Source organism: Hemibagrus wyckioides, linkage group LG17, assembly GCF_019097595.1.
Source record: "Hemibagrus wyckioides isolate EC202008001 linkage group LG17, SWU_Hwy_1.0, whole genome shotgun sequence".
Lineage (NCBI taxonomy): Eukaryota > Metazoa > Chordata > Actinopteri > Siluriformes > Bagridae > Hemibagrus > Hemibagrus wyckioides.
This window is the reverse complement of record NC_080726.1, coordinates 13,383,996-13,401,278: the sequence shown is the minus strand read 5'-3', so window position 1 is coordinate 13,401,278 and position 17,283 is coordinate 13,383,996. Positions and strand designations below refer to the sequence as shown.

At 38.1% G+C, this 17,283-nt stretch overlaps 2 protein-coding genes across 4 annotated transcripts in view; both read right to left on the bottom strand.

The window, feature by feature from the left end:
- The window catches only part of nf1a (neurofibromin 1a), a 55,930-nt gene extending 46,530 nt beyond the window's left edge, over positions 1-9,400 (bottom strand). For 2 of the 3 annotated variants that reach the window (XM_058413119.1, XM_058413118.1), the window contains exons 1-11: positions 9,123-9,400; positions 5,918-6,061; positions 5,246-5,329; positions 3,986-4,176; positions 2,779-2,885; positions 2,587-2,654; positions 2,426-2,501; positions 1,764-1,921; positions 1,314-1,487; positions 1,056-1,184; positions 689-763 (exon numbers count right to left, since the gene is read on the bottom strand). In XM_058413119.1, coding sequence (XP_058269102.1) covers positions 689-763; positions 1,056-1,184; positions 1,314-1,487; positions 1,764-1,921; positions 2,426-2,501; positions 2,587-2,654; positions 2,779-2,885; positions 3,986-4,176; positions 5,246-5,329; positions 5,918-6,061; positions 9,123-9,182 — 1,266 coding nt within the window. In that variant the 5' untranslated portion in view covers positions 9,183-9,400. The remainder of the gene's footprint in view (positions 1-688; positions 764-1,055; positions 1,185-1,313; positions 1,488-1,763; positions 1,922-2,425; positions 2,502-2,586; positions 2,655-2,778; positions 2,886-3,985; positions 4,177-5,245; positions 5,330-5,917; positions 6,062-9,122) is intronic. The other variant, XM_058413117.1, reaches the window with a different exon arrangement.
- A 1,274-nt stretch (positions 9,401-10,674) lies between these two features.
- Positions 10,675-15,596, bottom strand: LOC131367973 (galectin-9-like). Its single transcript, XM_058413702.1, has 11 exons — positions 15,473-15,596; positions 14,797-14,885; positions 14,398-14,605; positions 14,078-14,197; positions 13,360-13,448; positions 12,982-13,138; positions 12,741-12,875; positions 12,393-12,422; positions 12,209-12,297; positions 11,739-11,895; positions 10,675-11,565 (listed from the first exon to the last, which is right to left on the bottom strand). The coding sequence occupies exons 1-11, from the start codon at positions 15,506-15,508 to the stop codon at positions 11,419-11,421; spliced, it is 1,257 nt and encodes a 418-aa protein (XP_058269685.1). The 5' UTR covers positions 15,509-15,596; the 3' UTR covers positions 10,675-11,418.
- Positions 15,597-17,283: the final 1,687 nt, after the last annotated feature.

Below are 17,283 nucleotides of genomic sequence, written 5' to 3'. Positions count from 1 at the left end.
GTGTGTGTATGTATGTGTATATATATATATATTATATACACACACACACACACACACACACACACACATGCTCAAAAGTTTAGGAATTTTTGGCTTTCAAAGGAAACACACACGAAATTAGTCTGAATAGAAAATATAGCAAAAGAACAGGACATGCTGACATGTCAGAGTTAGAAATAATGGTTTTGATGGAAATGATGAATGTTTTCTTCAAACACCTTTTGCAGCAATTACAGCCTGGGCATTCTAGCTGTCAATTTTTCAAGATAATCTGATGAGATTTCAACCCCATGCTTCCTGGAGCATCTCTCACAAGATGGATTGGCTGATGGAGTCTTCCTCCATAGCTGAAAATCAAGCTGAAATATGCAAGTGATCCCAAACTTTTGAGCGGAACTGTGTGTGTATATATATATATATATGTATATATATGATTTTTTGAACCACATAATTTGTTTCATTTTTATTTCACAGTATATATGCCCTTTTCATGAAAAACAGACGGAATACTAGAAAAGAATTAAAAAAAAAGAAAAGAAAAGAAAAAAAGACTGTTTTACATCTTGTCACATATTGTCAGGATCAGGAACAAAGACACAACATTAAAATTGCAATAAAGGCGTACAGCATTATAAATGATTTCTTCCTCATGACAGCTGAAATCTGCCATTTTTACATTTACACTCACATTAGTAATGATTTTGTGCAGAGAGTTGACCAGGACAAAATGGAAGGTGGGAGGGGAGGTGGACGCCAGACAGACCTGAAACAAGTGACAAGAGACTTATTTACTTACAAAAACACACACACACAGCAATAATACTCAAACAAAACTAGCCAATCATTGAACACACTAAAAGAAACAAAAATGAGCTTTCAGCTACAGATACTCCTCAAACCCTATTTCACAAAGATCTAAAAATTAACCAATCCAATGTTTCTAATTTACAAATAGACACTTCACCTTGACCGGTCACTGTACAGTGTGTTTTGCTAAAAATTACTCAGAACTCTGAGAGCCAGCATTGAGTAAGCACTGCGAGAGCGCAGCTGACCTTGAAGTGCTGGTTGTTGTGTGGGCTGATGCGGAAGCAGGACACAAAGCAGTCGATCATCAGGTCCACGTCAGCACTCTGGCACCCGGTGCCCCTGGAGAACGGCTTGGTGGGGTTGAACAGGAGAGCCTGGGGGTCCATGCACACAAGACAGGTTAAAAACATGCATGCATACCAACACACAAAAGATCTTTTTTCTCAGCACAGCTCATTACAGAAAAGGGTTTTGATAGGAAAACCTCACACTGATAAACTTACTTTGAGGTCCATTACTATAGACTGCACCAGAAGGAAGATGACGGAATGATCCTCCCAGTTAATGTATGTGCAGGCTTTAGACAGTTTCACACAGGCAATGGCTGCACTCTCAGTCAACTGCTTACTGCTACTGTGACCAGCCAGGGCCTTTCTTAGACTCTCCAAAAACAACTTCTGCATGGAGACAGCACATTTAAATAAACCCGAGTCTGACTGAAACTATTTTTTCTTCTGTAAATCTACGATAAGAAAAACTAGACAAGCGCAAAAAAAATGTTTCCAACACAATAAAAATCAGAAGACATCAAATTAAACGGATGGAATAATAATAATTACCAAGGTATTTTGGTACAACGGGAGGTCACAGACAGAACAGCTGATATAAATGGTTGAAAAATGTAGTCAGTTTTTTGTGTGTGTATGTACATGGGACAGAGAGAGAATTTCGACCTTGTTAGCCTTGCTCTCCTCCACCACTTCTTTAGAGATGCTCTGTGTGATCTCAGGACAGAGAATGAGAAGGATAATTTGCAGCGGCCACACAGCAGCTTTCCTCTTTGCACTCTCTGCAAAACTGTCTACCAGGTCAAATAACTTCTCTGCAGAGTCTGTGTAAAACAGAGAACTATACAGATTAGCTTTCATAAAGGCTGGGGAATAAAAACTCACAAAAAAAAAACAAAAAAAAAACCCACGTGTAAGGAAAGAGACCTATGCCGCACAAGTACATGTATGCTTACAAACACAAATGTTGAATGCTCTAAAGCACATACTCAGTATGTGCAAAAGCTGGTTATAAACCTCAGGGGGGCTACAGTGTGGCAGTAAGTTAAACCTGCTATTATTATAATAACCACTTTAATAAACGTGTCAACAGGGGATTAATGCATGCTGGTGTACTTGTATAGGTGTAAAAATTAAACAGAAATAAAGACAAATGTAGAAGAATTAAGAGGAAGAACAAAGAGTAGGTCAGTGTCTCCCCTGTGCGTGGTTTAAATAGTTGAAACTCTTAACGTTGCAAACTCATGAGCTCATTTTTTTACACCACACATCATAAACAAACAATACCAGATTGGTTGGATTCTGTATGTTTCTGAATGAAGACTCACCCGCCATATCAGCCTGCGGTCTCTGGTAGAGCATGGTAAATTCATCAGGATAATACTCCACCCAGTTCCAGAAAGCCTGAAACAGCAAACCCATGACGGACAAATTAATAATCTAAAATCATTCTCATCAGCTAGAGAAATTCTAACTGTTTTTCACAGACCTTCTCCAAACTGTTGATGACAGCAAGCTGTGCAGGCTTCTTCAAAGCTTTAAACTTTAATACAGTTTCTGTTGAGATACAAATGCCATGTGTTAAAGGGAAGATTTTAGATAATTCCTGAGAAGACAAGCACAGCCTAAAAGTCTTCTATGTAAAGAGGAAAATGTAGTTAAATATTAGAGATTGGTTTACCTTGCAGTAATCTCTTTAACTTGGAGCAGTCAACATTGATGTACTGAATAAGCTCTATGTCGTGGACATCTACAGTATCTTCTGTGCAAACCGTAAGCTCCTGTAATCTGCAAACGGGACACAGCAGGCATAAACAAGTGTCAACATGTTATGAAAAACATACTGTACGTCAGTATTGTCTGAATGTACCAGATAGATTCACAAGAGTTCGCTGGATAAATTCACACACAAATGCTTAGCCTCAAGGGTAAGACAGAAATCCTAGTTTGAGTCCAAGTCATCACACCCACACCCAAGTCAAGTCCAAAGATGAGTCCAAGTCTTAAATGTAGCACCATAGACTTGGAAGGATATTCTGGTTATCTTAATTAGTTCTGTGGCTTGGGAAACATTAGAATGCAAAAACGCATCAGGACATGAAGAACTCGGTACAAATTTAGTCAAAAGTCTAAATTGTATGAGCTCATATTTACATTCTAATGCCTTAGATGATACAAAATTATTATTAATTTTGTGTGTTGTGCTTCTGCACGTCTCCCTTACAGGGTAAAGCTGGTTTAAAGGCAGCATACAGGCACAAACATGGTCATGTGCATCAACCACAAAGATGTTCTACTGCACAGTCACCATGTATGACATCCAGCACATTATACATTATCTACACAGATCAAACACAATGAATATGAAGCCATTTAGAATATGAGTCAAGTCAAATCCTGACTAAAACAATGAAAACAACAATCTACATTACACTGCAGAAAAACATTTTATAGTTGCCTCTTAAATCTGGCAGCAAATGTTTAGATTTTCAAAGAGAAAGAAACTTTGTCTGATCATCACCACACTGATTGTAATGCCTGGAATGCCCGACTGTCTGCTCAAAAAATTATTCTAGCCGGAGACATTCACAGGATGATTCTGTAACAACTGTGTAAGAACAATGGTCTACACTATTTCTAACTCTATCCATATGTCTTGACTCAGCTTGCATGCTTACCTGGACAGGAGGGGCAAACAAATTCAGGATAATTGTGAAAATAAATTGTGGGATCACCGGTAATTTGGAAGAGCACTCCAGTCCTGAATTCCATCACTACTGTTCAATTCCATGATTTGGATACGGATGTGTGCCTACACTCTACCTAGGGTGTGTGTTTGATGTTTAAGGAGGCGTATAGTGTTAACAGATGTCCACCCAAATCAATACCTTGTGGAGATGCGACTGAAGACGGCATTGAAGTTGTTGCAGCTAAGAGAAAAGAGCACGGCTGAGGCAGAGCTGCGCAGCTGGTTGGCGTGTTGCTGCCCCTCACGACATGAGTGCAGGAAGTGGCAGATCTCAGGGAGCAACTGCTTCACCAGCATGGCCTCATCTAGACGCAAGCAGTCCTTGGTTTGCTGCACACACACACGCGCACACACACACACACACGCACACGCATACACACAGAATGACTGCCTAACATCTGGAAAATAAGTTTAGTCTAAACCTGTGGCCTAACTAGTTTATGGCTTCTGCATAAATTTGGTGTGCCTGATATCACTCCAGTTATTACTATGGAAAGAACACATGGCGAGGTAGAAAATTCATATTTATGAAATCCACATAGTACCATAGGGAAAGCTCCAATTTCACCATTATTTTACTCTGTATAACATGAACATGCCCATCTACATTATCTCCACAGAAGTGGATGTCTAATATCTCCATAGTAAAGAGACATTACATTCACATGCAATAGTCCTCATATTTCTTGATCATTCTTCTACAAATAAACAATCCTAGCTCTTTTAAATGATCTGCATGCATCTGGTCAAGCACATACAACATGTCTTTGAAGCCCCCATGAAATGAAATTCACTGATGAGAGTTAGATGCTTTAGGAAGCATATCCAACTCATAAATGGATCTGTGCGCTCATACTGATAAAGCAAAAGTCAGCATCCCAGCAAAACTCAGCAAACCCACCCATCCGCTATACGATAATCTTTCTAAACAGAAAGCAATGACTAACTGAAGAAGGGGAACAGCTGTCTCGTATCTGACAGAGCATTAATAAAATATCTATAGAGGAAAATCCTGTCAATCCCTCTGGAAGCAAAGAAAATTCTAACTCAAGATGAGGAAACATCTGCAAATGTAATCTGTGCAGGCATACCCAGAGTAGTCTTTCTGGACAAGAAGAGACAACAAGCTCTAATTGTATCAACAGACCCCTGTGCCTCAGACATAAGCAAGACAGAGGAGTGATTTAAGATGGATACAGAACCATTTTTGTATTACTTTAAGTCCACTTTTTATTACTCTGTATTTCGATATCTACTTCATAGATTACATGGTGTAATTTGTTGCACAGTCAACTTTAGCCTAGTAGTAGTAAAAAAAAAAAAAAAAAAAAAAAAAACAACTGTAATTTTGTATGTAACTGGGTGACTGGTCAATAGTGAAACATGATTGGCTACTCACCCCTGCCAAGCACTTCTCCAGCGTGTCCAGGATGATAAGCTGCGAGAGGTAGAGGTTCTTTTCGGCAGCTTCGCCAATTATCCGCTGGGAAGGATCACATACAAAGACTATTTAAAATGTACGATGGTCAGAGAATCTGGACCAGGTTCAAATCTGTCAATCAAAATCCTACCACACCACATGACGCAAGTAATCACAGTGTAGACATTCTGTGTGGGAACGAGGTCATCATATGGTTTCAAAAATCCCAAATTAAGGGTTGGCAAATAACTAGGCTGGGACAAGCAGTTTGTCTCTGTGTGTTTGTGTTATATAAATTTTCCTCATCATTGTTTGACAGGCAAGTTAATGTGGCTGCTGATATGACATTACTAGCCTTTCCCCCCTCATCATCAATCAGAGAAATGCTCTGAAATGCTCTAAATTCTCTTTAAAGAAAAATGTTTGCTTGATATTTGTATTATTTTTCAAATTAGTCAATATATACTGCAAGCATTTCGAATAGGACACCAGTTAAAATACAGAGACTGGCATAAACTAACTTTATTGCAGGAAAATTATTGTAAATATACAAATGACAATAGCTAACGTTTTAGCACTGATGGTTAACCAAAACATGGGACAAGCCAAGCAGATATATGTATATGTAACAGAACAAGCACATGATCTTACCATATTGTTAACATTTTTGAGGATGTTGGTCAGGCCATTGATGACGAGGGAAAACTTGTATTTGGAAATGTTGATCAAGCATTCCTTGTTGTGCTCTGTGCTGACTTTGGTGTGAGTGTTCTGCTGTCCTGTCTTAATAGGAAGCTAAAAAATATATAGAGAAAAGAGGAATGTGAGATATTTGCAGCTCACTCTTCAAGTGTGTTTAGGTGAACCTCAACTGTGTGAGAAAGCCATAGTATGACATATGGGATAGAATAAAACCATGCTCAACACAGAGATTATTCAAGACCCACCCGTCCTCTCCAAACACAACCTCCCACACCTAAGAAACTAAAACAAAGGAATTAAAGTGCACCCAGACTTGTGATTCCCGCCCTCAGAGTTCCGCTGCACACCTGCAAGTCAACACATCTGCTAATACACACAGACACAGCATGCTGGAGCCAGACATGCTGTAGCGTTTGTGCAGAAAGCACACTAGGCCTGGCTGCGTTAATGAACCATAAGGAGACTGAGGGGGTGGGGAGACTTTCTTACTGCTAAATGCTCCCTGATGTGGAATCAGTTTCTTGTGCATTGCTTTCACATTTCTGGGTCAAAAAAAGCAGTCTGCATGAAGCTCTCTGTCCAGAACATGTACAACAATTTCCAAACAAGCAGATACTTTTAGAAAAGCAACAAGCTCCTTCAAAAATACTAACCGTTCTGGATTTGCTAAGTAGATGAACAGCCATGGGGAGATATAATTTTGGTACATCTGCTACACATTTCTGTTTGTTTTAGAAAACATCTATCTGTCCTAAACAGCTGATATGAATAGTTTAAGACTCAGCAAAGTCTGGCTACAGAAGTGGCTAGAGGATCTTACAAAAAGTCAGGAAGAGAGACGGAGAGGCCCCTGGGGTTCCCTTTCTTTCTCTCTCTCTCTTTCTCTCTCTCTCTTCCATTGCATAGCCCTAAGGGAAAAGCATGTGGCTGCAAATGAAAGTCCCAAGACCAGAGAAGAGTCAGGCTTCCGGCGCACACACACACACACACACAGCCCAACCCTGTTGACATCCATTTTAATGCAGGATGCCAAGAGACAGCGAGCACTTTGTTTCCCAGGCACGGTTTAAAATTCCACAAAGGTCACAGACCAATCATTTCCCTTATGTGCACTTTTAGTGCAATATGGATATTACATATTTCCATAGACACAATACATAGAGTAAAATTACACAAGGAAAGCCATACTGGTTACATGGGGATTTTTTGCATTGTAATTACTCGAAATTAAATATTTCTGCACTTTTTCATGTTTATATTTGCCTTTTTATGTTGTTATTAATATTACTTTATGAATGTGATTCTCCCATTGGCAATCTTATTTTAGCAAACATTTCCTGTTGTGAACTTTTCTATGCCTGTGCTACTGTAACATTGCCAATTTCCCGCAAGATCAATAAAATTGTATGTATATATTATATATACATATATATATCTCCGTAAATAAACCCTTTCTGGATTCTTACTTACAACAAATTTATTTTCCAGTCCTAATTCAGTAGAATTCAATTCAGCTGTCTGTGTCTCAAAGAATAATTCAGTTAAATTCATCGACCAACTCCATCCCTACTAAAAGTGGTTGAACTCTGGAAAAAATAAGCGTTAAAGCCTTAAAATATGTATTTGTGCTCACCATCCATCCACTATAATAGAACAGCTGAGAAAAGTAGAATAACGAGCTGTTGGAAAAATGCTTAAAGCCTCTACAGTGTTTGACAAAGCAGGTACAATGACTATAATTTCAGAAAGCTGTGATTCACATCAATTTTACTTTATAGAATACAAATCTACCAGCTCCTGTTTCCGAGCTGTCTGAACCTTCCCCAGAGAGGATAGATTGGTTTTCCATGACCACGCACAGACATTCGTGAGGTCACTGTTTCAAGGTGCTTTCTGGATTCATACCGCTGACATGGCAATACCCGTCTCTGATCACAACCGAAAAGGCATGAAGAAAAAGAAGGCGTTAACGTGTAACCACAACAATTTCGGAGTAAATAAAAGGTGATGCCGTCTTGATTTGTGGCATCGTCGTCATCATTTGTATTTTCCCTGCAGCGCTACAATATCTTGACCCCACAAAAAGCCTAAAAAATAGAATAAATTAGACAAGAGTAGATGCAGAGAGGCATGGCCTGCACATTAACTCAGCCCGCTCTGAACAACTGTTTCACAGTCTTCTGAATTTAAAAGCTCTAAGCTGGCTTAACAGTAAACACTGAACAAATCCCTCATTACATTTTCATCAAACTCTTATGAGCCTCGGGCAGCCACTAAGCCCCTACACAAGCACAAATGAATAGCCACTGAACCCACGGGTTTTCACTTTCCACGGGTTTATTGTGGCTCTGTGGAGGAAATCAGAAAGCTGCCTGGATTAATTCATTAAAGTTACACTCAAAGCCTGACCTCCTAAATCTGAAAACCAGCTTGTTCTCTCCTGGCTCACTTACTTAAAGTTCTACCAATGCCCTTTTTAAACGTCTTTAAAACAGGTAGTTTTACTCAGCTAGACACGTGAAGAAAACTAGTCATTTAAAAGCAAGACATTACTCTAAACCACATCCTGGCCATCACACTGAATGGGAGGCACTGCTACCTAGCTAGCTAACACAGCTGCCTGGCAGAGCCGAGCTTGTCAACACACAGTGCGTGGCCGCTACCGTTGTTTATATTTAGCCTCAGTGTAAACGCTCCTCTCGAAGCACGAATGCTACGCCAAATAAATCGCAAATAAACCCAAAACTCAACCCTACAACATTCCTGTTCGGCATTATACTTCCCCAGAAACGTGAAATGTTACAGAATAAAAGCCAAATCCAATAGACGTGAACGGCAGACTCGTGTGCTAGCTAGTAGCTAGGTTCCAATCCATTTACTACAGCACTTTAGGATACACAATATGTTAAGCAATAATTATTAATACACCAGTACAGGCGGGCTATTTCCGGGCACAATATTTATTATGCGGTTTTTTTTTGATGTAGCATTACACACTATTGACAGGCTATTACTGTGCTACACGGTTATAGCAGCATCCTTATATCCTCCCAGCATCATGCATAAGCCAAATTGCAAAAGACCACTGATTAATGAACAGTGTCCTCTGTGCTGACTTTATTCCAATACCGCCATGCTACATTTGCCCCTTTACCTGCTCGTCGAATCGGTTAATTACGGCCTGGACCCACTCCACGGGCTTGTGTGCCGCCATGGTCAGGCGGATGCAAACTGCAGGCGCTCCCTCGCCTGGCAGTCCCAAATCCGAACCGCTTCGTCTAATGCAGCACACTAACCAGCCCAAGACCACGCAAAATTTCACAGCGAAAAAGCATAAGTGGCAGGGTTTAGCTTTTTCGCTTCAAGTATACTCCACCGCGCCGCCATGACACACGACCGGAAGTTTGAATCCTTCTCTCTCTCTCGCTCTGTCTCTCTCACTCTCCCCAATCTGGTGCTGCGCATGCGCACTAGCATTGGTGTTGGGCAGACTCGTACATTGGGTCTAATACGTTGTATGGCCAGAGTACTCTCTGTGGAGGCTGAATTTATGAAGGAAACAAAACGAGGCCAAAGAACTAACTTTCTCGCTGTAATGCTGACAGTTTCTCAATTCATAAAGTATCAGGTCACATTACATTTTTCATTTTTTTACATTTGCCTACACAACATTTCCTTCAGCCCTGGAGTAAATGCAGGGATTTAAGCTCTCAAATGAATGAGTTTAACTCCTAACTATCCAGCAGACTATTGTTCAGACCTGCTTTAATCTGTGGCCTTTTGGGAATCAGATATATATGCATCAGTAAAACAAGATGCAATACTATAAAGGATCAGGAGGCAATACAGCATGAGTTAAAATATTAAATTGTATAAAGTTGTATAAAGTTGAATTAGTCTTGAGTGTAGTTTTTTCATTGTGTTATCTATACGCAAAACATGTGATTTATGATCATGTGATAATTCATCTCTTAAAGGTACAATAGTTGATTTTTTTATTCCTGGATAACATGTAGAACATGCAACAACTTTGGCCTTAGCAAAAGTTTATGAAGTCGCTGGTCCAGAATATTCGTGTTTCGATGCGCCTCCTGTCAGTCTTTTTATAGGCACCTGATATATGGGCTACCTGAGATTCTAGGAGATTCATGAGCATAACCTTTAGAGGTCATATCTGTATAAAAGAGGTTAATCTTACCTAATTCAAGGGCTGTTTGCCAACCCATTTAATCTTTGAGATTCTCTCTGAGTACATACATTTTACCCACTGGATAGCCTTATGCATGCTAGTTGGTTAAATTAGTGGAAAAGTATATGTTTTATTCTTAGCCACTGTTCAGATTTGTGCTGGATTTGGTAGACACATTTTTAATGCTCCTAGACCTAATTTCTATACACTAACAGACATTTTAACTAATGTGATGTCAAGGATAACAAAAACAATTTATCTGTTCATCATGTACCCCATGTTTTTGTACGATTCTATAAAAAATATCAGTCCATTATATATCAGTAGTATAGTATGTAACCTAATATGTTTACTCTTTTAGTTCAAAAGAAACTAGATTAAACTGGAAAGTGGATTAATGCAGTCAGCATATATGTGATGTGGTGCTATAGTACAATTTCATAGAAAAAGAAGCAGCAAAATTTGTGAGTTTGTGAGCTGCAAGCACATACTGCTATGCAAATGAACACCCTAAATGGAGAGGATAAGCACGACAGTCTTTATGATTAAATCAGCAATTTTTATTAAATACAAAATATTGGATGTTGGTTCTCATTTTCGAATGAACTTATGTTTCTTTAGATTTTCCAGTAATTTCTTTCAAAGTGAATAATTAATAATAAGTTAAAAAAAAAAACATGTGGTCACAAATCGGACAGATTACTGTCATCTTTTTATACTAATATTTACTACCATCTTCAGGCAAGACATGAGTACAACAAAGCAGAATAGTTACAGAAATGTAACACCAGACGGCGCTGTTTTTGCTTCTATATGTTAATAGAAAAGAAATAGGATTAACTCGGAAACAATTTAACTTCTTGTGTCTGAGTGGCTTTCTTCCAGTTATTTTAGTTTACTCATACCTCCCTAAAACATGCTGGTAGGTGAGTTTGCTACTCTGAATTGCCTCAGGGTGTGTAAGAATGTGTTTGTAATGCCTTGTGTGAGCCCACCTGCCTCGGCCCAATATATGAGGGTATTGAAACACAGGGCAGAAGTAGAAGTGCATGACAGAAATGTTAACATCTTGGTAACTATTTCTATTAATCCCATTTAAATCATTAAATTCATGAAAAACAGAAGCAGGCCACGATCAAAATATCCTCTAATTTGAATTTTTTTTTTTGTTGCATACTTCTTTGTTTACAGATAAAATGTGACTTGGTAAAATTGTGCCAGAGAAAATATTGCACAAAAATATCCAATTAAAATTTCTTAGCTAAGCGTATACATCAGTCAAGCTCAGGTCACCAGACACCTCCAGAGCATCAATCTCCCACAGCTTGGTGAAGCGGTGCTTGAAGGTACACACTTGTTTACCATTGACAAACACGTTGTACTGCTGAGGATCACAGGAGATGATCATCTGAAAGGAATGTGACACAGGTAAATGATATGATTAGATGTTTTAAATTAATTCTCACTTTAAGTAAAACTATTTGCATCAGCCAGCCAAACAGATATATTTGTCCTCTAAATTTTCCCTTTTATTTTTTATTTTCCTTTTAATTAAATTGCCTTTTACTTTGCAGTACATACCTGGAAGATTTTTTCCTTTTGAAACGGCATTTCTCCAGAGCGCTCCTCTAAGCACCATTCATCCACTGTTCTGTTATTGCGTACAACCGTGTTCTCATCAAAGCGAGGATTGTAGTGAAAGGCAATCCCATCTTTGTGACGCAAGTTAATCTTGAATCTGTTAACACAAATATCAGACACAATTTAAAAATATATTTTACACATCATTTATACCACAATCCTCTAGGCCTAAACTGTGGTATGCTGCTCTGCAGGTGGTGCTCTTCCCCAAACCTGAATATCATAAAAGTTTAGACTAAATCTGTGGGAAGTCCAGAAACTAGTCATTTTAGATCAAATATGGTTTTCTTTAATTTAAGCCAAGACAATCCATGTGCTTAGTAACACAGTTTCAGTGCAAACATGAAATATAATTATGCAATATAATTGATGTAATTATGCAAGGTAGAAGAATAATGCTAACATCTGACCTGTAAGGCTCAGGATTAACCAGCCCTTGGATTGAAATGTTTTTTCCAGCCCACAGTCCACCATTTATGTTTGTTTTGTATGGCATAGGCTAATGATAAAGAATGCAGGACAATGTTATAATGAGTTGATTACTTTAAGGTAAAACATAATGTTAACTGATTATGTGAAGTCTTTTGGTCTTACATAGCTTTTTGCAGCATCAGATGAAGGCACCTAGAGATGGAAAAACATATGAAAAACATAAATAAGTAGGTCGTATCCTATTCAGTTCATAAGTTAAGGGATAATATAACTGTAAAGCAACAAAGAAGTTTAAGAAAAAAACAGGGAGCTCTTGGTTGTGGCCAGAGTTGAAGAAGTGACCTCAGATACAAGCGATCATGAGACAAATGTCTCGAACATGCAAATAATTATATGTTTTCTAAATTACAGGATCAGATAATTCTAGCTTAATGAATTAGCGTGGTAGTGCAGAGTGTAGTGTTGCTGCCACTCAACAATCCAATATTAAAAAATGAGTTAAACATTTACATCAGTCAAGCTCAGGTCACCATACATCTCCAGAGCATCAATCTCCCACAGGTTGGTGAAGCGGTGCTTGTAGGTAGTCACGAGATTACCATTGACAAACACATTGTACTGCTCAGTAGTGCAGGAAATGATCATCTGAAAGGAATGTGACACAGGTAAATGATATGATCAGATGTTTTAAATTTATTCTCAATTTAAGGTAAAAAATGAACAAAATTCCCTTATAATTTGCAGTACATACCTGGAAGCTTTGTCCCTTTTCAAACGGCATTTCTCCAGAGCGCTCCTCTGAGCCCCACTTATCCACTGTTCGGGTATTGCGTACAACCGTGTTCTGATCAAAGCGAGGATTGTAGTGAAAGGCAATCCCATCTTTGTGACACAAGTCAATAGTGAATCTGGTAACACAAATACCACATACAATTTGAAGAAATATTTTGTGCATCATTTATACCAAAATCTATAGGCCTAAAATGTGGCATGCTGATCTGCAGGTGGTGATCTTCCCCAAACCAGAATATCAATCATTGTTTTAGATCAAATCTGGCTTTCTTTCAGCCAGGCTTTGCAGGTACTTGGTAACACAGTTTCAGCTCAAAGCTGACATCTCACATCTCACCTGGAAGCCTTAGGATTAACCAGCCCTTGGATGACAATGTTTTTGCCAGCCCACATTCCACCATACATGGTGGTTTTGTATGGCACACACTAATGATGAAGAATACAAGACATGGTTATTGCAGTGTGAAAACCTGCACCCATAAGCTTTGACACCCCTGCTTTCATATCACTTTCATATCACTTTCATCATAGGTTCTAGAAGCCTCAAATATGCAAATAACAATGTATTTACTAAATTAACTATTGTGCAAGAATTTACTTAGACATTTTAAGGACAATTTTTGCATCTCTAAAAAATGTTTGAGCATTTCTTAAAACTTTGGTGTGTTAGCATCAATTGTATGGAATCTTTGATGTGTTCTGTACATAAACACAGGATAGTAATTGTAGTTTTTACATTTTGGGTGTTTTGATAGTCTTCCACTTCCCACTGTATTAATGACCCCCCCAAAAAATTCTGTTAGTACATGAACTAGATTTCAACTCAACAAAACTGAACCCCAACACTGACATTATGCCCTAAAATAGCCTAGTTTCTGACATCCCTCTTAAGTACATATGTAAATGGGCAAAAGTCATAATAAAACCAGTAGGCTATAACAGAAGAGAAATACTGAGTTAATTAGTTCCACATTCATGTCCTCAACTCTACACTAGATGAATAGATAGCAATATGTATGTATTTATATTTAAGTTAAGGGTATGGTCCTACTCACCACAGGATCCTGGAAACTGATGGTCTTAACCTCCACCATCCCATCCACTACGATAGTGTCCACCATGTTGAATGGGATACGGTGCTTGTAATCCATGACATGGATGCCATTGACACTTATCTATGAAAACATAATGTTAAGATCAGCATGTATCCTAAAACAATGCATTATGGTATTTTATTCAGAGGCAGAAGGTGAGACACTGAGACATATACCCTCAAACATGTTCTACATGTAACATATAATACAGAATGCTGCACTGAGATATAACCCTTAAGCATTTCATTTCTATTCATGTGGGAAAATTCAAAGGAAGTAACCTTGTATGATTTGCTTGTAACCAGGATTTGCAGTTTGAAAGGGTTTCCCAAGGGGAGGAGAGCAAGTTTCAAGATCTCCTCTGGACCCCAGGAGTTATCCTGTTTGGTGTTGACTACTGTGTGCTCTGAACCAGATTCATAACGTGGGTTAAAGTGCAGGGCATAATTAGCATCCGGGGTCGAACCACACTGGAGATTCACACTGAACCTATATATATATATATATATATATATATATATATAGAGAGAGAGAGAGAGAGAGAGACATTGTGATGTACTTATGCATAAAAATAATAATGAAATGGTGGGACCTTCAAAAATAGGTGGAAGAGGTGGCAGGAAAAAGCTGAGTAAAGTCATGCATCTGTCAACCCATATGAACATGAAAGTCTATCTTACCTTTTGGCTTCTGGTAAAACTTGTCCACTTACAGTGATACTCTTGCCTTCCTGCAGTCCTCCTTTAATTGATCCAGTAAAACGTATTTTCTGTTGAAAGACGAAAGGATGATGAAGTATTTCACATAAGCAAGTGTTACTGACAGATTAAATTAAAATTAAAAAATGACAAAGAAAATAAATTCTTAGAAAAACTTCTTTTACTTCTACTTTATTCAACTTTCTTAACAATATATGCAGCATATGCACCATAATACACAAAGTAAAAAAAAAAAGTTATGATGAATAAACTATAGTGAATTGAGCTATTTTCAAAAGTCAAAAATTGACATCAAGCGTATCTGTATCTTTTCTAGATGGTTTACAATGAAAGGGTTTTAAGTGAAAAAATGTCATTTTAAATCAATGTGTGCATGACTGATGTATACATAATTAAAAACAAAAACTCTTAATTTTTTATTTCTTTTCATTTTTCTGATAACACAGAGTCCAATCAGGCAATGCAGAAGTACATTTAGACCTCTACTTATTAGTTAAGGATAGCGTCTGATGCCTAGCCTAAAATTTACCATTAAAAGTGGATTAGTGGAGCTGCAAAGAGTAAAAAAAATAATTGTAAGCGTTAAAAAAGGTTAACAATGTCTTATGTTATAGTAAAACTATATAAAAATACTTACAGGATTGTAAAATATCTCTTGCTGGTTGTTTGCCATTTTGCAGGAGTTTGTAGGAGTTTCCAGGAGTTGTATCTAAAAATCAGTCTACCAGATCATCCTTTTTTATAGCTTATAAAGAGGAACTTTGTTCATGTGATAATGTTTGGATTTCATCATTGTTCTGGTGATTTGCTGAAACCAGCCAATAACAATAACCCCTGATCAGTGTTTTTTTTTTTTTTATTAGAGAATGTGAATAGTTCTATCTGTGTATAGATTGTCCATTTAAAATAATATATGTCTCAGTTGTGTTTAATATCCACCAGGAGTGGTCATAAGGAACATGACTGCTCTTAAAGGTGTTCAGAGATAACTGCCACACTCACATTATTGGGAGGATGATGTGATAAGGAATATGGAGAAAATGCTAGAAAAAAAAAATAAACCAGGATCCTTCACCTCGTTCTGAAACCTATTGGTGAATGGGATGTACTTGTAATTCATATGGATGCCACTGATACTTGAAAAGTCAGAACAAAATACAACCTAAAATGAGGCATTACAGTGTAAATGCATGTACCATGTAAATATACTGAGACAATACACTAAAAGATGGAATTAAGACAAAACCAAAAAACTAATGTTCAAATCTAGCCAAATGGTTGTCACTTGAGCCTGTTGTTTAAGGTTAAAGTAAGCTCAGAAGTGCATGATGTATATTCTACTGTGACACCAACTGCAGCAGGTCAGTACAGAATATCAACATCAGCAGTTACAAAATGCAGATATGTAGAAATAAGACAATTAGGCAGTGTAGCAGGTTCATGAAAGAGGAAACTGTGAAAGTGCGCTTGTCTTGCTTTTCTACGTTTCTATTTTAAATATGCACAAGAATTCTATACTCAGCTCTCCTTCTCTGGTTCTCCTCTTCCCTTCTTTTATCCCTGCCACAGCTCACTGCAACAGAGAACAGTCATTAATACAATTTAGCACATGTGTGATTCTTACCACTCACTTCTCCCTCCATTTTACAAACTGGTGCTCAACCACGCCCTCACTTCCACGAAGAAGGCATTTTTTAATTACATCTGTATTTCCTTGTTACATTCTTTTTATATGGTAACATGTACTTTTGTCCCAGTGCTCTGTGCAAGCATGTTATGGTTGCAGTCCAATATTGCAGTCGCTTGTTCCACTGTCATCAAACTAATGCTTTTGGTCCTACCTCTATATGATAGAATTTAGCAGTACTCTAATTTGTTATATTTCCCAAACTATAAACAAACTAATTTAAACCAGGCAATTGGTTTAAATTTAGCTACTTGGCCATTTATAGAGTCATCTGGCTACCAATAAACAGAAGGTGAGCTATTCACCGGAACATGGAACCCCTAACTCTTTGAGTTAAAGTGACTGTTGTTTTAGAAATGGCCATTTAAAGTCAGCCTAACACGTAAGCTTGTACAGGGGACATTTAATGTGCACCTTGTCAAGCCACTTCCAAATCTGAGTGATCACCTCATGGTGCAGACATTAATCATACATCTGCTGTACCATTGAAACCGAAGTAATTCTGCTCAAGCAACAGAGAGCAGCTCAAACTTGTGTTACTTTAATAATTGTTACAGTTGACCATCACAACATTGCATGACAAAACAGGTATATGTCTGAGAACTGGCAAGAACTTGTTGGTTCTCAGAAGGACCACTCTAAAATCAATTGTGAAGTGTTCTTACCCTAGGGGGACATATCCTACCTGCTCTAAAACTTAGGAATCTGTAGACATTACTCCCTTTGGAACACCTTTTGTTAGGTCTGCTTCCTGGTTAATC

What these genes read in the sequence shown, in the direction of transcription:
- LOC131367973 (XM_058413702.1), bottom strand. Translation starts at nt 15,508, where the DNA reads ATGGCAAACAACCAGCAAGAGATATTTTACAATCCT. An exon ending in GTTTTACCAGAAGCCAAAAG is followed by an intron (nt 14,606 to 14,796) that starts GTAAGATAGACT and finishes ATATATATATAG; the next exon opens with GTTCAGTGTGAATCTCCAGT. An exon ending in TCAGTTTCCAGGATCCTGTG is followed by an intron (nt 13,449 to 14,077) that starts GTGAGTAGGACC and finishes CTTCATCATTAG; the next exon opens with TGTGTGCCATACAAAACCAC.